The sequence below is a fragment of the Hippopotamus amphibius genome, chromosome 1, assembly GCF_030028045.1.
Source record: "Hippopotamus amphibius kiboko isolate mHipAmp2 chromosome 1, mHipAmp2.hap2, whole genome shotgun sequence".
Lineage (NCBI taxonomy): Eukaryota > Metazoa > Chordata > Mammalia > Artiodactyla > Hippopotamidae > Hippopotamus > Hippopotamus amphibius.
Window position 1 is genome coordinate 61,355,150 of NC_080186.1, and position 22,900 is coordinate 61,378,049.

Below are 22,900 nucleotides of genomic sequence, written 5' to 3' on the forward strand. Positions count from 1 at the left end.
AGCAATCACTGGTATAAAAATAGTAAGTGTTATGTTATAAAATGCATCAATATTTATAACTTTTTGTAGTAACAATCAAAGCAATAAAAAATGGTAAGCGATTAATTACCTAAAAATTGAGGTAAAAGACAACTATAGAAACACACATTAATCAACCTGGCTAAAACTGGAAGAGGTAATGGTGAAGTTCAAAAGCACCTCTAAAGAAAAAAAATATAAATTCATAGTTCATTATTACAATATAAGTATAAGGGCTCCTGTAGTGTCAATCCTTTAAACATGAATATTTTCAACATTATTTTAAGAGTAATTTAGATTAATAGCATGAGGAAAAAAGCAGACACACTTTGGAAACAATGGAATAAATCTAGTAGTCTCTCAGTAAACACACAAGTGGAACAGACTAGTGAACATTTGACCTCTGTTCTCACCCAAATACATAAAAACTAGGAATCCATAACTATCTGTAGGATACAAAGAAAATAAATCAGGAAATAAGGGCACTAAACAGAATCCAAGACTCAATTAATTGTTTCATCCTTTCAAGGTACTTTAATTTTGCAGTTATTGATTAATTAAAAAACACAGTTGTTTTCAGCATTTCCTAGCTACAATAGTGCATAGGAAATTCCATTCTAAACAAAGAAGTAATTAATGAAATAACAACATACCTTAACATTTTACATTGATAGGTTACAGTTTACAAGGTGCTTTCACATACATTATTTCATTTGATTCTTCAACAAGCAGAAAAAACAGTGGGAAAGAAAAATGATTTTTTTTTAGGCTTACAATGAGTATTTTCAGGCCAATGGGCAGCCACTACAAGAACATATCAGAACAAGACAGCAATGCCCACAAGCCACAGTATCTTTTTGGTAGGTTGACAGTTTGATATCAATTGGATATTTAGCATCAGTGAAGGAGGAAGGAATCAGAAGAGACATGAGGTTCTCATTATATTCAAAGAATTATAAGAACACTATAAGAGTAAGGAGAAGAAAGATGCCCTAAAATATAGCCTTACCGAGACTTACTTCAAAGCATGTTATCCCTTCAAAATGTCAAATAAAAAGAATCTTCTCACAACATGTGAAAGTTAGAAGGGACCTTAGAAACTGCCTAATGGAACTCTTCCATTTCAGAGATAAGAGCAGTGAGGCCAAGGTCATTGCTGATAGTTACAGACCAGGCTTGATACTCAGATGCCTTGACTTTCAGTCTAGGGCTCCTTCCCTGACAATGCCATCTCATTATTTCTTCTGTTTCAAATAACGTATTCTGATATTAAATACTGATTCATTCCACTTATTCAAGCTTTTATCTTATTTTTGGCTAAATTGTGACTCAGGTATCTTCATTCTAAGATATTCTAATTCAGTGTACTTGAGTGGTCGGAAATAGACTCCCTTGATATATTTGAAAGCCTGCTGATGTCCTTTAAATGGAGAGTTAAACAGAATGGCTAAATAGTCCTCAAAACCAATGTATGCCTGGGGTCATCTACCTAAGTAGATTCTATAGCAAATTGTGCTGGGCAGTAGTCATTTCATAATTTTATTTTATTAGTCATAGAAATTTTTTAATTACTGAAAACTAAAAATGTAATAATCAAATTGTCACCCCCATGATTTACTAAAATTATTATGTAATAATTTTACAATAATATACAACAAAGGTACCATAGCATTTATAGCATACATATAGAATACATGATCAGCTTGTTCTTGGGCCTAAATGAAATACAAAAAAAACTAATTAAAATATATTATACAAATGATGATTTAGATTTATTAACATATTTTTGTTACATAAAACTTGCTACAGCAAAGTATTTCATATTTTTCTTGCACATTTTAAATATAGGTGGACCAACAAATCAGCATCAGCTTTTAAGTGACACGACCATGCAGAAACACTTGACAACCAAAAAGATGTACAGACTGATGCAGAGAACATCTCCGACAGATGTTTTCAGTGTCTTCAAAGGTTTTACAAGGGTGTGGTACAGATGAAAAGAAGCAGAATTAGTGACCTACCTGCACCAATAATGCAGCAAATAGAGTGCTTATATTCATTAAGATCAGTCTGATTAAACACAACTCATCTTATATGCATGTAAATTGATCATAAAAAATGAACACAGTTTATTTTCAACTATTTTGGTGTGTTGTTTTAAGATAGGTCACTGACACACAGGGATAAAACCAGACAGGAAATTTAAAAGGAAAGAAAAACGTTATTTAAAAAAATGAGTTAAGCCACGGATTCTCAACAAACTGTGAACAAAATGTGCAAAAGTGCTTGAAATTTCCACGACAGCAATGTTGTTAAGTCAGTTGGCAAAAAAGTATATTAAAAAAACTAAACTCAAATACTAACATTGTATCTGCATAATCATAATTCTGTTTACTGAAAGAAGAGGCTAGAAATTATGACATATCTAAAAATACCACACCTCAAAATTAAAATACAATTGTGGCAGTTTTATAAATTTTGTCTCCTTTCCACATTGCTGAGGCAGAGGATGAAAGCCGAGGTTGCAAACAGTGCCTCTACCTCAGGCTGACAGATATAGTACACCAGCATAATCACCTGGCAACAACTTCTGTTCTTAACTGTGACAAAGCAAAGCAAAGCAAAACAAAACAAACAAAAAACCTCTATATTTAAACAAAAGTGCCTCTTTATACAAGAATCAAGCCATTTGTTTGACTTAGCTAAGTATTTGTTCACATTAATGTTCTTTTTAGTTCATTTCTCTTCCTTTAAAAAGTTTACAATGGGGGCTATTTGAGAAACTTAAAAATTTGTCAGTTTCATTAATCATGTTCTATTAAAATACTGGCTAAAACCCTCATGGAAAGTTATAGTTTAGAAATCTTAGAACTCTTCTCAGATACCTACATAAATGCTGGCACCAAGTGAGAAAATCTGGGTGATGATGCTCCATGTTATTAGCCTTTCCTGCAAATGAGACACACTTGTCACACTGCACAGGCTGGTCACTTATTTACTCAAGGGGAGGATGACAGAAGGCAGTGAAGTGAAATAGAGTGTCTGATCTGTAGGAGTCCAAATTGCTGGGTCTAGCTACTCTGTATTAGTGAGCTCTAGGAAAGTTATTGTTTTATTTGTATAAATATCCTTGGTGAAAAGACATTCTATCTTCAAAAATTGTCCAGCATTTTGGCAAAACTGAGTATGAGCTAATCAAAGTAAAACTAATTACTAGAATGTATATCTTCAAGCAACTGACCAACAAAAATATTGGTAAGAACTACTAAAAGCAACATTTATCCTTCCCTTCCAATGTCACATAGCCATAACACTGCCCATCTGAAACACCAACAAAATAAAATGAAGCACTATTTGCAGAAAAATTAATGAAAATGAAACAGGAAGAAACAGATGTAGGAGAAGAGAAAGAAAAACCAAAGAGAAGCAGGAAAGTGTCTAGTTCTGTGTTATGGCACAGACAATGCTTGCTTAGCGGTGCCTTGTTACATAGGTGGATGCAGAGTGCACACACGGATGACGGCAATAAAGACCTCACTCAGTCGCTGGAATGAAGGAACTGGGTAACTGCTTCGACAAGGACGGTCTCAGCTCTACCTTATCTCTTAACAGAGTGCAAAGACTGAGTGTGAGCTCTGATGTCATCTTGTTGCTCATCTCTAAAATTCACAAAATTCTTTTCCACATTTTTCTGTTATAGAGACACGGATATCTTCTTCTTCATAGTCATCAAAGTTGCTGGTATCTCCAGAGCCTCTGAACTTTGGTATGAATGGAGCTTCAACCTACAATTGAGACAAAGAGAAAAACAAGAGTGATACTGTGATTTACAGTAAGAAATATATAGTTGGTCTTTGTGCCAGTTCCTGGCACAGAGTTCCTTAAAACCTTTGGTTTCCTGAGTTGAGAGTGGCAAAGGTGTCTTTTGTTATGTCAATGAGGTGTCTTTGGAAAAGCCCTAGGTAACTTAAGATGGAGGCTGGTTCCCGGGGGACTCAACCCTGTGAGTAGAAGGTTGGAACTTTCAGTCCCACACCCTGACCTTCTGGGAGGGGACAGGGGCTCAAGATTGAGTTCAATTACCAACAGACAATGATTGAATCAATCATATCTATGTAATAAGGCCTTCATAAAACCCCAAAGGAAGGGGTTTAGGTTTCGGAGAGCTTTTGGGTTGGTGGACAAGTGGGGATTGGGGGAGAGTGGCATGCTTGGAGAGAGCAGGAAACTCTGAGCCCCTTCCCACACACCTTGCCCTGTGCATCTCTTCCATCTGGCTATTCCTGAGTTATACCCCTTTATAATAAACGGGTCATCTAGTAAGTAAAGCTTCTCAGTTCTGTGAGCCACTCTAGCAAATTAATTGACCCCTAGGAGTTTGTGGGAATCTTCATCTATAGCCTGTTAGAAGCAAAACTGGACTTGCAATTGGCATCTCCAGATAGACAGTGTCAGAAGTGAGTTAACTGCTTGATGATATACAGAAAGAGGAAAAGCAAATGCTTGAGAATTTCCAAACACTAAGGAAAATAAATTCTCACTATTACTACATGGTGGCAATCTTTAAATGCCTTTAAGCCCCTAAATGATAATAACATTAAAAGAGGAAGCAAACTAGGTTTGCTATTAATCTCAACATTTTCATTCAAGGAATGGGACAGGCCAACAATAATACTTGATATTTCTAGGATAATTAACTGCTGGCATCAAAATGCTGGCACTTAAGGTTATAGAACTCCAGGTTTTCCTTTATCAGTTTCTTATTTCTAAAGTCTATTTTTCTATCCCCTTTTCCCTAATTCCTTCCTCCTGAGGTTACAGATAACTCATTTTTTAATTTTAATACATTTTATTTAACCCAATATATCCAAATTATTATAATTTCAACATGTAAATGATATAAAAATTATTACATTAAAATCACATTGGAAGTTAACTCATTTATTTTTAATCTTTTTGTTTTTAATTCCCAAGACTATTTTGGTTAAAATATCTGGCTATCAAAAATTTCTGGGAAATTTGAAAAAAAAACTTTTAGAATTACAAAATTGTTAAATTCTGAACATTTTTCTCCTTGGATTCTAAAAATAAAATGTCTTTCCATTACTTAAAATATAGTCTTTAAAAAGATCATGTGGTGTATTGAATATGTTTGAGGAAAAGATTTTAAAAGCTGAAAAAATAACACCACAATTTACACAGCATCTATAATGTTTATAAACAATTGTATGCATGCTGTTCCATTTCTTCCTCAACACAACACTGTGAGGGAGGCAGGGCAGGGAGCCTTATTCCCATTTCACAGATTTTAAAACAGAAAGTTGACCAAATTCATGTGACTCATAAGGGGCTAAAGCAGGTTTCAAATTCATAAGTCTCCACTTCCAGTCCAGAGCTGTTTCTAATATTTACACCAGTGGTTTCTAAAGTTTTTTGATTTATATATGCATTTTAGTAAAACACTTTGAGTATATATCACCAATAAACGTATAGTTTTTTATTTACAAATTATTTACACACATGGCTAAACTACTATAAGATACACATAAACAAGACATCTAAAAAGAACAAGGTAAAAATAAGTAGGAACTGGAAGTCTAATATCTTATTCTTTGCCAGCCGGTTGCGTTGTGTGCTCTGCGTTAGGGCCTGCAGTTCTGCACCGCACAGAAGAATGACCTTAGCATACAGCTGCCTCTTGTCTCGCCAGGCAGCAATTTAGGATCACACCTACTGAGACAATCACCTCTAGAAAATGATGGTACAGTTCGAGCTGTCCAGGCTGTTTTCTTCCGTTTTTTTGTTTTTCTGCCAGATGCCTTTGGCTATTTTGTTGTTCAGGAGCACTTGGTCAGAGAATAAAAAGACTACAAAAACTATTCAAATTTACTATCATGTTTTTACTTTTCCACATACTTATAACTCAGAAGATACTAAAACAAATGGCTATGTTAAAGGACTGAATTATTTCTATTTGTAAATTATCCAGAGATCCCCAAGTCCATTTCTGTTCATCACCAAGATTTGCTATCGATCTATTTGCCCAGCACAATAACCTGTTTGTTATAGTGTGCTACTTCTCAGCAGATAAGCTGTTTACAACCTGAGATAAATCAAGCCCTTTGGAAAGCACATGAATGCTAAATGAGCAGTAGCAGTTCTACCCATTTTAAGAATAACTGTTTAAAATACACGGTATGCATACATAGTAAATGTTGGCTCAGTAACAGCAGAAATGTTTATTTCTAAATATGAATTTGAAAATATTCAAAATACATCATAAATCTTTAAGATACTAATAAAAAGGACAAACCAAGAAAATCTAATCAATTCCTCTAAATATAGCATTAATTAACAATAATATAACAACAAAGATAATATAAATAGTGGTAATTACAAAGGGATGTAAATGATTTTATAGGAAAATATAAATTTCTAAAATTGACTCAATAAGAGGCAGACATTTGAAGAGGCCAATATCCACAGGAGAATTAATTTCTTAAAATTTCCAAGGTATAAAAATAATTCCTATGTTCCTTAAATTTCCCAAAGAATAAAACCCACCTCCTACAGTAATGAAAATAAAAACAAACACAAAAATAAACAAATGGGACCTAAGTAAACTTAAAAGCTTTTGCACAGCAAAGGAAACATAAGATGAAAAGATAACCCTCAGAATGGGAGAATATTTACAAACAAAGCAACCTGCAAAGGATTAATCTCCAAAATATGCAAGCAGCTCATGCAGCTCAGTATCATAAAAAATGGGTGGAAGACCTAAATAAACATTTCTCCAAAGAAGACATACAGATGGCCAACAAACACATGAAAAGATACTCAATATCACTAATTATTAGAGAAATGCAAGTCAAAACTACAACGAGGTATCACCTCACACCAGTCTGAGTGGCCATCATTAAAAAAATCTACAAACAATAAATGCTGGAGAGGGTGTGGAGAAAAGGGAACCCTCATGCACTGTTGGTGGGAGTGTAAATTGATACAGCCACTATGGAGAACAGTATGGTGGTTCCTTAAAAAACTAAAAATAGAACTACCATAGGACCCAGGAATCCCACTACTGGGCATATATCCAGAGAAAACCATAATTCAAAAAGACACACGCACCCCAATGTTCACTGAAGCACTATTTACAACAGCCAGGATGTGGAAGTAACCTAAATGTCCATCAACAGAGGGATGGATAAAGAAGATGTGGTACAAATATACAATGGAATATTACTCAGCCATAAAAAGGCACAAAATTGGGTCATTTGTAGAGACATGGACGGACCTAGAGACTCATACAGAGTGAAGTAAGTCAGAAAGAGAAAAACAAATATCATATATGAACTCATATATGTGGAATCTAGAAAAATGGTATATATGTCTTACTTGAAAAGCAGAAATAGAGACGCAGACATAGAGAACAAATGTATGAATACCAAGATGGGGGGGTGGTGGGAGGAATTGGGAGATTGGGATTGACACATATACACTATTATACTATGTATAAAATAGACAACTAAATGAGAACATATTGTATAGCATAGGGAACTCTACTTAATGCACTGTGGTGACCTAAATGGGAAGGAAATCCAAAAAAGATGGGATATATGTATATGTATAGCTGATTCACTTTGCTGTACAGCAAAAACTAACACAAGATTGTAAAGCAACTAAACTCCAAGAAAAATTAATTAAAAATAAAAAGAAACATGGAAAATTTCCAAACTCATTTTATGAATCCATATAATCTCAACTTCAGAAAAACAAAAACTACAGGTCAATAAAACTTAGGACTATGGAAGTAAAAATCCTAAATAAAATTTTAGCAAATTGATTTCAGGCAGATATTAAAATAATAATACTCTATATTTTAATGATGTTCACTTCAGGAATGTTAGGGTATCTCTCGGATATAACTCCTTATACTAATATGTCAGAGAAGATAAAATACAGTATACTAGCAATCAAGGATATTTCCTTTATCTGAACAAGAATACTTATCCAAGACAAACAGCTAATTTCATATTTGGTGGTAAAGCATAAAAGGCATTCCCATTCAAAAGAGGAACAAGATAAGACAGCTTAACAGGTCCACTGTTTTAAAATATTATTCTAGACATTCTAGCATATATAATACAACAAAATGGAAATAAAAGATATAAATATTGAAAAAGAAGAGGAAAATGACACCACCCATAGTGATTATCTGCCAATAAAATCCAAGGAAATCAAACAATTTATTTTGTAAGGTGATCAACTAAATCATAGAAATTTTTTCTCCCATATACTCTCATAATGGGAAAGAAACACATTCACAATAGCATCCAAAATATAAATTTAAGGAATAACTTTGAGAAAGAAATTGGACCTGTATGAGGGAAGTGGTTTCTAAAACTTCACTGAATGACAGAAAATATCTGAGTAATTGCAGAAATATATGATCGTTATAAAGAATTCTCAAGATTTTGGTTCTCTTCTAAGCAGTATACTGTAATCCCAGTTAAGATCCCTCAATACAACATAAAATATTTGGAAAGACCAATAAAACAGAGGAGTTACTGTTTAATGGGTACAGAGTTTCAGTTTTGCAAGAGGAAAAAGTTTTGGAGATGGATGGTGGTGATGGTGGCACAACAGTATGAATGTACTTAATGCCACTGAACTGTACACTTACATATGGTTACGATATTAAATTTTACACGTGTACTTTATTACAATAAAACTGGAGAAAACAGAATTACGTATTTTTCATAAATATTTATAAGGATTCCACATATTAAATATATAAATATTTTGAAAATTGAAAAAAACACATCATTAAGCTACATAAAATGGTGTGATGGTGTGGTGTACAGTAAAAGAAGAGACAAAAAGAGCTCATAAAAAATGAAGTTCAGAAACTGAACTGAAGTATATAATAATTAAGTATTAGTAAAGGTGGAGTTTCAAATAAGGAGCCGGATAATTATTATTCAACAAATGCTGAGAGGATAACTGGTTAATTATTAAACAACAATAACAAAAAGAAGTTAGGTCAAAAAGCACTAAAAGAAAATGTAGATTAAACAAGTCACCCAAATAGAATCTTGTAGTAGGTAGTAATTGTAATGTAATGGTCTAAAGCTGAGGGGAAAGTGCAGGGTTGGAGGAAGTAGATCTATCACTGAAGGTGGTTACTGAAGTCATGGGAATGGACTGTAGTGAAGAAAAGCACAGAAAAAAAAGAATAAATATGCCAACTGTTAATAGAGGTGCTGTCTGGATGATGGGATTATGATGATTTCAAATTTATTTACTTAACAAATTACCTGATGATACTATATGAAGCATACCTCAACCAGAAAGAAAAACAGAGCCTGGACCAATCTATTTAATCTTTCTCTCCAAACTACTCTTCCTTTTGCATTTTCTACCTTAATCCAAATTTTAAGGGTGAGAAATCTTATGCTTTGAAGTGGTTAAGTAATTTGCTTGAGATCTCACTCCTAATGGCTGGCTGATTTGGGATTCAGATCAATGACCACCTCACTCCAGAGTTCATGCTTGTGCTTTGCTGCTTTTCTGAAGCAGAATCTTCCTACTCCCCAAATGCTAAAAGCATAAAAGTTAAGCAGATAATATGTAAAATCTATGGATATCTTATGAAATAATGTATTGTTCAGTGGTTTGGGGCTTTATTTTAATAACCATGTTAAAAGGTCTTTAAAGGGATAATGTGATCCTGGAATGGGGAATCTGAAGAACCTGGAATCAAACACAGGTGTTATTTATTAGCAGCTAATGATTATGTTTAAAGCAGTTAACCTTTCTGAGCCAATTTTCTTATCAGTAAAATGCAGAAAATGGTACCACCTATCCATAGGATTACTTCAAAGATTAAAATGAGACATTTTAGAGTTGGTTTTATTAATTTTAAAGTATTATATTGGTGCAAGAAAATTTAGAAAAAATACGAAAATATGAAATGTTTATACTTATTAGATCTAAAATCTATTTTAAATTGCTTTGGACCTTGTTCTTGACTACATAACATATCCAGTTGAAATAATGATGCTAATGCCTATGTTTCATGACTTTAATGGTTAGACAGTTTTTGAACCCCTCTTTCAGATGCAAAGGCCGTACGGCACTCACATTGTTTTGGTCTTGCTATATTTTCTATATGCTGCACTTTAAAATTCTTTTAATGTTTTAAAAACATCTTTTATAAAAAATATAAATTAGAAAAACTGTGCTATTACTGATTAGAGCATTTACATTTTTTCCTAAGGAAATTTACTCATGTGGCTGCACGTCAGTATTAAATATGGCAAATTTCTGAAACATTAGAAGTTTTGGTTTTATGGGAAAAAAATTAACATATTCAAGATGAAAACACTTTATTCATACAAATTATCTTCAACTGGGCATTTAAGAAGCAAAAGGAGAGATAAAGGTAATTCAGCATAGCAAAATCTTTTCTTAAATGTCTCAATTTATTACAAAAGTAATGATGACTGAAAAATATCTGAAAAATAATTGAAAAATATCTGAAAAATAATTTGCTGAAAAATCCAGCAATTAAATCTGGAAATGTTATTAAATCTGTCTGTGTGCCAATTCTGGGTAGGATAATATATTGGTTTACATATTGTTCTACTAGTGTGGCTTCACATCAGTTTTGAAATGCAAACCATTAGGACACTGTCTAATATAAAATTGCCATGACATTATGAAAAGTAAGAGGCGTGGGTAGGAAAAATTTAAAGGAAAACATTTCCAGTTGATGGTCAAAATAGAATATATACTTTCCCTTCTATCAAGGAGAAAACTCATTTTTAAGTTGTGGGCTATAAGGGTTTATTAAGTACTGCATAAGATTAATTCAAAAGGTAAAAAAAAAACTAAAACCACGTGTTAAGTTGAAGATACCTCTGCTACATATAATTTAAACAGCAACTTTAAAAAAGCTTTTAAATTAAAGAAAGAAAAGGCTCACCTTCCTCTGGTAAATAGCAATCCAATCTGTTGTGGCAAACCACTTGTGAGTTTTTATATCACTCACACCATTCTTTAGATTTCCAAACCGTTTTGTCAGGTCCACCTGCAGCAGGTTCCTTAGAAGGTCCTTGAGATCTGAACTGAAGTGAGAAGGGAATCGAACCTGCAAAACAGACCATGTGGTAAAACACACATTCCAAGACTCAAGATATTTCTGTTTTGATTTCAGAAAAGTTTTTTTTTTTTTTTTTTTTTTTGGGAGGTGACAGATCATTATATAAACAAATATATGTAGTGATGACCTTCAAATACTTTTAACTACATACTTCAGTCTCCACAGTAGTCTTTAAGAAAGAGAATTATTTGAGTGAATGAACTAAAACTGTTCCCTTAAGGCTTTGTTGTGGTCATGAACTCTCTTTAAGAACATGGACCCCTCTGCAGAAAAATGTACAGAAGGACAGAACTTTTCCATCAATGTCAGAAGGTCTACCCATCTTCAAGAAAGATCCCTTGGATCTCACATTATAAACCTTTGTCTTAGAGACGTACAAATTTGAACTTGCAATTTAAATAGAAAAAGCAGCATATGAAAGATATCAGTATGCACACTTTTGAAAGAGATGATCAAAAAGGAAGTCTAAAAATAATTATAAAAACCCACACTGCCTTTCATAGCATAGGAAACCACTTTTCTTTTACTAGTGGGTGACTTTTAAGCAGAATTCTGCTATTATACAATAGCACAAAAATGATTTAGATTGGTTTAAAAGCATTTTCCACTTTTTTAAAATTGTGACGATTTTAAAATTAGTTGATTGGCTCCCAGCCTTAAAAACAAACAAAAAAACCCCAAATAACTGAAGATGTTATACATCAGGTAGTCAATAAAGTATCAGTCTACTTTTGGTTTTGTTTAAACACACTCTTCTCTAACTTTCTACTCCAACCTAACTCCCAGTTCTCACCCTATTATTAATATAGGTACTGAAAAATTAAAATGGGTACTACTAATGGATGATATTAGAAGGAATAGCTGATCTATGTCTCCTTACTCTTTTCCTTCATTACTGTCACCTCTCTATTATCCTTTTCAACTTGTGTTCAATCATTTCCACTGCCCTCTTCCCCATCACACACACAGGTATGTATGTGCATATACCTATGTGTCTGTGAGCATGCGCACTTTCATTTTAATCCCGTTTTCCTACCCTGCACACACAGGCCCCATTTCATATTCCCACCTTCACTAAACACAAACACTGTTCTCTAGATTATCATGGCCTTAACTTCAAACTGACATAAATCTCTGAAGAAATGCTTTAAAGGGTTAACAGATCCATTTTGAACTTGCCTTTTTTCTTTGGTTCCCTACAAGTGCCACCATCACCTTATAACTTGCATTGTGCATCATTACATTGCCTCAGGTGATCTTCACAATGCACTCCTTCATTTAACTATGCTGTAGTCTTTGTGCATGTCTGTCCAGCCCAGACTGTGAGCTTCTAGAGGAAAGGTACTGTGCCATTTTTGTGTTTCCATTCCCAGGGTTTATTAGATCACTTCAAATAATATAGTTCATCCACTTGACAGTTACTTATTGAATACCTACTATGTACCAGGCAGTGTTCTAGGTGCTGGATATACAACAGGGAGCAAAAACAGTCTCTAATTTCTTGGTACTTACATACTAGTTGGATATGACATACTTGATGAATATGGTATTAACTAAGATTCAGAGACATTATATACCTTACCCAATCATTACACTATAAAGTAGCAGAGCTGGGACTAGAAATCTAGTCTTACAATTCCAGCCTCATGAATTAACTTCTTAATTTATATTCTGACTTTGAAAAAGTTCAAATTAACTTCTTAATTTATATTCTGACTTTGACATACATTCTCATGTTCTAAAAGCAGAAGTTAAATCATTAGGATGCAAAGCTAGAAATCTATGGCAATGTTAGATTCATAACCATAGTCATTTGCCTGCCACTCTCATGCTATTCTGTAAATAAATATTACTCAATGTGTGGTCCTAGGGACCACTTTCATCTAAATCAACTGGAAAGTAGAAGATAACAATGCAGATTCCCAGGGCTTACTTCAGATTTAATTGTATTGGGCCTGAAAATCTGAGCTTCTATCTCCAAGTCATTCACCTGTATATGAAAGCTTGGGAAACACTATTTGCAACACTATTTACTACTTTATGCAGAAGTTTTATTTCTTCTGCTAGTGACATATCAAAAAACAATTTTAGTGTAAACAATAAACTAAATCACCATCATGCCAGAGGAAAACTAGCGCTTGCATCAAGCAACCAAAGGCTATCTGAAAGCTGAAGGTTTGGGCGTCAACTCATAATAGCAACTAAAAAAAAACTCATTTTTGCAAAGCCTATATTATTTCAGATTATAAGAGGTTTTATGTTCTTAAAAAAAAAACTACCATCCTCTCTAGTTTCTGCTTTTGACACAGTGGCTTATTAGAAGTTAGGCACTGTGCCAAACAGTTTACATGCACTGGTTCATGAAATCCAAAACATAACACTGAAGTAAGTATGATTATTATCCCCATTTTACAGGTGATGCAATTAAGACCTACAGAGATTAAGTAATTTGCCCAAGACTTCAGGTTATTGTCAGGAACCTTATAAAAGACTGAACTTTTCATCTTAAAAATATTTGCTTAGATAGCTAGTGGGAAGTTGCTGTATAACAAAGGGAGATCAACTCGATGATGGGTGATGCCTTAGAGGGCCAGGACCGGGAGAGTGCGAGGGAGTTGTGGGAGGGAGGGGATACGGAAATATATGTATAAATACAGCTGATTCACTTTGGTGTACCTCAAAAGACTGGTACAAGAGTGTAAAGCAATTATATTCCAATAAAGAGCTTTAAAAAAAAATTTGCTGCACATTTCCTCATTTATCCTACTTGGAGTAAAAACTAGAGCGTATAGGGTGTTCAAAGACACACTGTCCACTTGAAAAATACCATTATTTATACAATGATTATATTCTAATTTTGTTTAGATTCCAAAGAAATAACTTATTTGAAGTAGACTTATCTTCATTTAGAATAGAGTTTGCATGAACTGTTCAATGTAATGTGTCACTTATTCTCCCCTTCATGATATTCAGAATGGTAGACAGTGATGTACAACAAATAAATTATCTTCTGAATTCAGGTAATATGCAATGCAATAGATAAAGAATATACACCTAAATAAAGTACTTCTTTATTTTGGAATGCAGATGCAGTTATGACCTTGAGTTACTCAATTAGTTTACTTGCTTAATCCTCAGAACAGTGATTCTCAAATGCGGAATGGTGGTAGAGGGTTGTGATGGCAGATACCAGAATCACTTGGGAACCTTTTCAAATCCTAGACATGTCCTCTTCACCTTCACATCACACTCTCTTACTCCCCAGAGATTATGACAGGCAGCCCACACTCCCATAGCAAGCCATGTTAACGATGGGAACCTGTCATATCCTTAAAGTACACTGGAGGGGAAATCATGAGAATGATTTTGAAAGTATTTTTTCCACGATTGTTCTGAAAGGTAATCAGAAATGTAGTTTCTTTGTTGACTGAACTTTCCAAACAGCCATGTTGATTCATTAACTAAAATTAGTAAAAACCAGAAAATACCATAAATGAAATTATGTTTTAAATGTAAGACCTTCGTTTATAGTATGTTAACCGGGAAACACCAAACACTTCTGTAATGGGAAAAATAACTTTTTCTTCAAACTGTATCAAATTTTGATACTGTACTGTTTCTATTACTATTATCAATTACAACTGCTATAGATGTAGAAAGTAAAATCACAATTCTAGAATACTGAAACTAGAGGGAGCTTAATTTAGTCCAAACCTCCATTTTAAAGATAAGGGACTTTTTAAAAAAAAAAATAAAGATAAAAGAATCTGAGTTCCAGTGATACTACCAACGCAGTCAATTCCATTGTTGGGAAAATAACTGAATTCTCCTGACTCCTACATCTTTCTGCAGTCCATGATAGCACGAAATATATGACAGGGCAAATAATGTGGAAGCAGTTGTAAAGACCTACATACGGAAAAGAGACCGTCTAACCCCATTAAACCAGTAGATCTGAGTGATAAGGTTATTGGAAACTGGCATTATTTAACATGAAAGAGGTGTTTGTGCAATATGTACTCCCTAGAGTGTTTATTGGGTCTTTTTTCCCCTAATATTTCCTGTTTAGGATCCTTTTTCAACCTTTAGAGACCAAGTTACTTCTGAGTTTCCTAATGATATATTCTTGAGAATAAATCTATTTCTACAATGAGGTACAGACACACACCAACTTTCAACAAATGATGTGTAAGTCAAAATCATCTGTAATAATTTTAAAAATATAGATGTTTGGAATACACAGAAGACCAAATGAATCCATATCTCTGACAGTGGGCATCTATTTCATGAAAGCTTCACGAAGGCAAAAGACCACAACTGATTTGCTGTATCCAACACTGGTCTGTCATATACTCTGAGCTTAATAAATATTTAACAAATGCATGAACTTAAATTCAATAAACACTTATTCAACACCATCTATGTGCTAGACATTGATGTGCTTGGATTACAGTAGTAAACCAAAGTAAGATGAAGATTCCTGCCTCCACAGTGTTTATATTCTAGTGAGAAAGAAACTTAGGGACAAGAATGACCCTTTAAAAACGTTGTCATCCTATCATTCCTGATAAAACCTTGCTTTGTAAGGGCTTTAAGTTTCTTCATTCCTCTGAAGAAAATGAGGAATCAATGTAAGGTTCTGAAAAGAATAACAGGATCTGACAATGTTTTCTAAAGCACTACTCTAGTGACTCAAAAGGGAGCAGTATCAGTGGAGGTGGTAAGAAGTAGTTGAATTCTGCATATATTCTAAAGAAAGAGCCAAAATGGTTTTCCTGTGCATCAAATATGGAGTGAGAACTCTAGGGTGTTTTGGCCTGAGTAACTGAAAGTAACTGAAAGGATGATGTTGCCATCAACTGAGAGAGGAAAGATGGTAGGAGGAACAGATTTGCTACAGAAAACAAAAATCTGTCAGTTTTAGGTTGAATTTGAGATATTTATTAGACCTCTGAGTGGAGATCTCAGGTAGGAAGTTGGATACAAAAGTATGCAACTCATGAGTCATGTTTGGGCTGAAAAAATGAATTTGGGAATTGTCAGCTAGCGTTAAAAGTCATAATGAGGATGAGACCACCAATGGAAGAAGTGCAAAAAAAGGAAAGAAGAGGATCAAGCCAGAGAGATTTAGAAGAAAAGATGAGCAATTCAGGAATAAAACTAAGAGTATGAAGAGTCACTGAAGCCAAGAGAAGGAGTAATGAATGAACCACTGAACTAGATTCTATTTCTTGCTTTGCCACAAACTAGCTTTTGTCTTTGGGCAATCCTGAGCCTTGATTTACCTACATATAGGATAAGGGAGTTAAACTAAATAAAATGGAACATTCTTGTCATCTCAATAATTCTACTAAGCTATTTGTTTAGTAGAAAAAATACCTGGGTTCCAATCCCAACTCCAGTTACATACATTCTTTATGCTTTAGGGCAAACTTTTTTGCCTTTCTGAGTCTCACTTACCTCATCCATAAAATAAGAGTATATTTCACCTGGCAGGTATGAAAAGAAATTCGGTATCTTTTATGAAATTGCCTTTTTTTTTTTTTGGCTGCGCCGCATGCCTTGCGGGATCTTAGTTCCTCAACCAGGGGTTGAACCCAGGCCCACGGCAGTAAAAACGCGGAGTCCTAACCACTGGTTCGCCAAGGAATTCCCTATGAAACTGCCTTGCATCTTGCCTAGTATCTTGTAGGCACTAATTCAATACGTTTCATTTCATAAATCTTTTCATTAGAATAATATATTTTTAAAAATCTTTATTGGAGTATAATTGCTTTACAGTATAATATTTTAATGATCTGAATCAAAGAAGGAAACTGGAAGTCAGCAGTATCTATCATTATGTTTCCAGACTACCCAAGGACAGCTTGTGCTAAAATAGTCGTTGCAGAGTGTAAGAAGTTCCTCTTTTTTTCTTGTCTCATGCTCCACCTGTTAAATTTATACAACAAACGCTCTTCTTTTCTTAAGATACTTGAGGGAGAAAAATGGACGACTATAACCCTGTTTTATAAGGAGAGAATAGTGAATATAGCTGATACCTTGAACAACTTCGTCAAATTACATTATGTAATATGGTAAAAACAAGTATGAAATTTCAGTCAGAATTGAGCAAACAACAGAATATTTGCTCTGCTTTCAGCACCAATTATAAAGTCTTGTACATTTTGGTTTTAGGAGTAATTATTACTTTCTAAAAATTTAAGAGAAAGTTATATCCAAAAAGCAAATCAGTGCATGTTGTTATAGTAGGGTGATTTAAATTCACTGACTCTTTTTTAATTTAATAATCAAATTTGTCTATACTCAGCTTGATCACAGAAATTACAAAGTTGATCTTTGATTGTCGAAGAGAAAAATTTTACTGCTATTCTTCTACAATTTATAAAGGAAAAGATTATTCAATTAGTAACATTTTATCCTGCATCAGGATAAAATTTACTCGGCTGAAATGACTCAAAAGAGTTTCCACACAGTCAATAATCTGTCAACTTCTGTCTACACGCGTGTTGGAATAAATTGTTAAAAATTCTCTCTCTAAATTAGTATAGTTCTAAGAAATCCACCATCTCAGTAAAAAAAATTATGTAGCAAAACTGAGCATATACATTAGGTTAATTTTTCAAAACACACAACAGCTTTTCATACATTAGGCTTTCTAACTTAGATATGGTGCTAAATTCCACACTGCCTCACAGGACCCAGGGAAACTTTAATCAATGTGGATCCGATATATAAAAAGAAACATCTAGAACATCAACAAAATATTTATAAATATTAGTACCATGACTGTGGGCTCTCTGATCTGTTCTTACCTATGCAGAAACTGCACAGATATAATGAATTCAGATGGTTGCAGAAATCTATTACCCACCCCGTCCTCATTTCAACCCCTGCAAAACAAGTTGCGATCATTTGCCCATAGGACCCCTAAGGTAAGGACTGTCTCAATGCAGGTATTAAGAAGAATTTTAAACGTCGACAGCAAGGTGTTAAAAATCAGCCTTGGATTTTATGCAAATAGTATAACTGCTTTTGTATTTTATGAAAATAACTACTGAGCACTCTCTCTTTAACTGTAGCCGTGGCCAAATAGAAAATGGCATTTAAAAAATCTCAAAAAGCATTAACAATGGAGCCTTAGAAAAAGTGCAGTGATATATCTGCATATGTGTATGTTATTTAGGAGTATATGGAAAAGAGATAATATAGCAGGCCTGAGACTACCACCCTTAAGGAAGGCCTGCCTGCAAATTTGGCCCTTGGTAGGTTACCATTCCAATTTTGGCGAATTGGAATGGTAACAGTTCCAGACGTTGAAAAAAAAACTTCCCTAAATGACATGAGTCACTCACTGTACCTAGACTGTTGGTACAAACCATGTGGTTTCTGCTGAACATCTGCTTTTGTTCTGGGAGTCTGGGATTTCGGTATGTGCCAGGCAGAGGATGCACACGTGATCCCAATAAAATCCTTGGGCATTGAGTCTTTACTGTGCTTCCCTGGTAGACAACATTTCATCCACGTTGTCAAAATTTATTGCTGGAGGAATGAAGTGTCCCTTTTGACTCCTTTGGGAGAGGACTCTTGCAAGCTTGTGCCAGTTTCCTCTGGACATTAACTCACGTGCTTTTTCCCTTTGCTGAGTTTGCTTTATAAAATACCTTACAATGAAGGTAGTTGTTACACTGTAATGTATTCATTTCTTGAGTATGCATTACAGGCTGAATTTTGTGAGTCTTCCTAGTGAATCACTTAACCTGGGAATGGTCTTGGAGACCTTGGACACAGAAGGGAAGAGTCATTTGGCTGCTAATCAACCCCCCTTCATGTGAATGTGGATTGTCCTTCAGAAAAAAAATTAATGGACTCTTTTTAACCATTTTGTATATACATATGTTTACAACTTTACATTTTGTATAGTGTCTCCTTGTACACTTTTGGTGCTCATTAAAAATGGAATAATATTTACTTCAAGTATAATGGAGCTAAGAATTTTTTTAAATTACATAAGTCAAAAACTCTAAGGCTTCCATACAGCTGTTATCTGCCTGCCACCTTATCTGCAAATATCATATTTGAGCACAATGATAACTTTTGTTTTTCCAAGAGTAATGCAGCCAGATAGAGTTGCTGTGGAAACCATAAATGACTCTTGTTATAGAGTATATAGCACTGAGGTATTAAATCTAAAGACTACATACAGAAACTCAGCATATGTATTGCCAGGATGAGGCATAGTTAATGTGGGAATTATAAGATTTTTTCATTAACTATGCATTTCTAAACCTGAACATTAATATTGCATGAATAATTTGACATTTAAATACCACCTCCTCTGTTTTTTTTAAAGGCAAAATATGTGTAGGAGAGCATCTAACAAGCTGATTGATCATCTTTCTGTGCCTTTAAAAATACCAGTTTGAGCTAAAATATTGTAAATAGAGACAGAACGTAACCATCTAATGTTCAAATATACATACTTTAGTGAATCAATCACTTCATTAAACACATTTTAACTTTGATAAGTCAATGATACAATCTTTATAACATGGTTTCAGAAAATACACTCAACATAAACTATGGTTGCATAAAATAACACATTTTAAAAAATCAAAAAATTTGAATGAAAAGGATATTTTTAAATGATATTTGATATCATTAAAACCACTGAAAATTTAAAATACAAATACGGGATCTTCTGGATAATTAAGCTAGGTTTGAAAGATTCACACTAAGGAATTATAGAAACCAAACTGGATTTTCAATGTCTTAAACAATTAAAAAATTTGAAAACAAGTTAGTCTTCAATTTGACTTTTAGCTACTTACCAGAGAGACAATAATACTTTGTAATGTGGATAGAGATAACTTCTAGTTTGGATTTGAGTGCTGAAATAGGAGGTTTTATTGGAAAATGTAAATATGATTTTATATTCACATAATACAGAGCCTAGAGATCACTTAATAATATTTTGTTTTCATGAACTCTAAATGAGTAGAGAACAATGAATGAAAATAACTTTATACCAAACATCCTATCATATTTCTAATAAATAAAGGAAAAAAAATCAAATACTGTGATATGATAAAATTTTATATTGCTACTCTTCTCTTCTAAGGTGATTAGGATTTAAACTGTTAGATGATTTTAGGATATATGCAGATTTAAATTTTAAGCTAACGTTGGATCCTAAATGTTAAAGTTTGATATGAAATAAAAACATTCATAAATAGCCAAAAAAAATTTAAACAATGTACAATGATTGGCAAACAGAAGCTAATTCACACAGATGAAGATACATTTGTTTTAACTAAAGCAATTTTTCTAAGTAGATAACATTTAGTTATAACAACAGCATCCTTGTCAGAAAATTTATTGCTCCTACAAAGTTAAGTATAAATTAAAGCAGTACAGTAAAGATTTAGGAACTTTGTAATTAACTGTAATTAAATTATTTGGAACTAGTACTGTAATTTCTGCATTCTTAGTCTTTGTATTAGTAAAATATGCTTCTCCCATTCGGTTATTTAAAAATATTTTAGTCCTCTCATCATTGTTCATATGACCTTTGGTCCTTATTTTCTCTTGAGATTTTACATAATCACTTCTCAAATTCTTAAAAAAGTAAATCACTGCCTTGTCTATTAATTTTTCTTGATTTTTTGTCTTGTTCATCTCAAAAGTTCTTTTACTTTGACTTTAATATTCTGCTGAGGGAAAACAATTACAAAGATAAGAAAGAAATCAGAAAACTAGAGATATACAAATGTAGCAAGAACAGCAGAAATACTTAATTACTTAAATATTTCATTCTGCCTTTCTATATTTCTTACCTTAGTGTGAATCTTTCAAAACGTAGCTTAATTATCTGTAAGAGGTATTTATTTTTTACCTTTGATACAGTTAGTCCCCTAGTTTGTGAACACTGCCACAACATAAAACTTTCCCCCATAATATGCAGTAAAATATAACTGAAAATCTTGTGATCCCTGTAGACTGAATATGCACTATGACAGACAGAAGAATACTGTGTTGAGATGTAGGTTCTAGGTGGCTGGAGAGACTCATTCTATTTGTATCTTGTTCCTACAACCCAGCTATGCAGCATCCGTAATTTAAATTTGGGTTTTGGTAAAAAAAAAATAAATTATTACATTACGGACATTCAGGGTACCTTCTGAATAGCCGATATTATAAATTTTAAGTTCATGAATGCTAAGGGTCAGCTTTCATACTAAATGGAGAGCATGAATCTGGCTGAGATACAAAGAAACAGAGATTTTTCTTCTATCTGCTTCCAGATTTTTTAGCTGGATTAGGCTTTTCTCTGCCTTAGAAGGTTACAAAATACAAAAAGACAACTATGTCACATCTCAGGGTAATGTCATGTCAAGATTGATGTTACATGATCAAAAACAAACAAAAACTAATAAGAGTATACCACATGTAGGAATAGGAAAAAGGAAAAATAAGGAAATTATCCCTTCTCATGAACTCTGTCATAAAGGTACAGAAAGCCTTCCAGGAATTTTTGAAAACCTACTGTTTCTTTGCTATGTGGTAGGAAGAATCAGGCTCATCTCTATTAAAACTGACTGCAGTATTTTTCAAAAGGATCTGAGATATGAGTTAAGGCAACAGTGAATGGCTGACTTTTAACAAAATACTTTCGGAAACAAAATTAGCAATTAGAAATGCAAAAGAAGAAAGGTTTGTGGAGTAATTACAAAATGTAAAATACTCTGATATAGTACATCTACTCATATTCAAGAAAAATTAATGTTATTTCCATATTTGCTAAAGATCAATGGCAATTATAATCACATTAACATGAAAAACTGTTTACATCTATGAATTCCCATCTTAAAAAGGCTTATCTATTCTATATTTACTTTCAACTCTGTGCTGTTTGATATAATTCAAACAAGTCTCTCCTGAAAAAGCTAGGGCATATAAAAACAGCCCCTAAAACTTCTCTCCAAGCATATATCCACATGAAATAACAATTTTTACTTTTTGAAGGAAAATGGAAGAATTAGGGCTATGATCCTATGTTTTATAAGTGATAAAAATACTAATAATAGAAATTGCCTTATTAATTTCCTACTATGTTTGTAAAATTGCCCTTTTTTATGTAAAAGACTTCAATGATTCAACATTTATCTTAAATGAGTGCCAGATATGAGGGCAGCAACTATGGATATTTCTGTATTTTTCCCAATTTAGGGTGATATTCTGATGACATCAAATGGTTTCAATCTGCAAAGCTTAGAATTCATGTATAGAAATAATGAATAATAAGGAATAATAAAATGTATTACTTACCTTTCCAGAAACAATCTTTTCATAAATCTGAATTGGTTGGTCTGCAAAGAATGGGGGGTAGCCAGCTGCCATTTCATAGATTAACACTCCTAATGCCCACCAATCCACTGCCTTATTGTAGCCCTAAGACAAACCAACAACAAATGTCAATTATTACTTAATTCACTCAGAGGAGAATGAAGTCAAATTATTTCAAAACAATCTTCAAGCACATGAAATTTTTAAAAAAGTAGTTGCTGAGCAGCTATTCAGGATAAAATAAAAAATAAACAATGTATCAAGTCAGATTTGAATTAAACAAAGGGGAGAATTTCCAGATCTTGAAATTGGGTATTATAAAATACTACTGAATCTTCTTCCTAAAATTATTAAGAATATTATAGACAATAA

At 33.5% G+C, this 22,900-nt stretch overlaps 1 protein-coding gene across 2 annotated transcripts in view; it reads right to left on the reverse strand.

Moving 5' to 3' along the window:
- Positions 1–529: 529 nt before the first annotated feature.
- The window catches only part of PRKACB (protein kinase cAMP-activated catalytic subunit beta), a 128,160-nt gene continuing 105,789 nt past the window's right edge, over positions 530–22,900 (reverse strand). For both annotated transcript variants that reach the window (XM_057714922.1, XM_057714929.1), the window contains exons 8-10: positions 22,511–22,633; positions 11,006–11,170; positions 530–3,803 (exon numbers count right to left, since the gene is read on the reverse strand). In XM_057714922.1, coding sequence (XP_057570905.1) covers positions 3,678–3,803; positions 11,006–11,170; positions 22,511–22,633 — 414 coding nt within the window. In that variant the 3' untranslated portion in view covers positions 530–3,677. The remainder of the gene's footprint in view (positions 3,804–11,005; positions 11,171–22,510; positions 22,634–22,900) is intronic.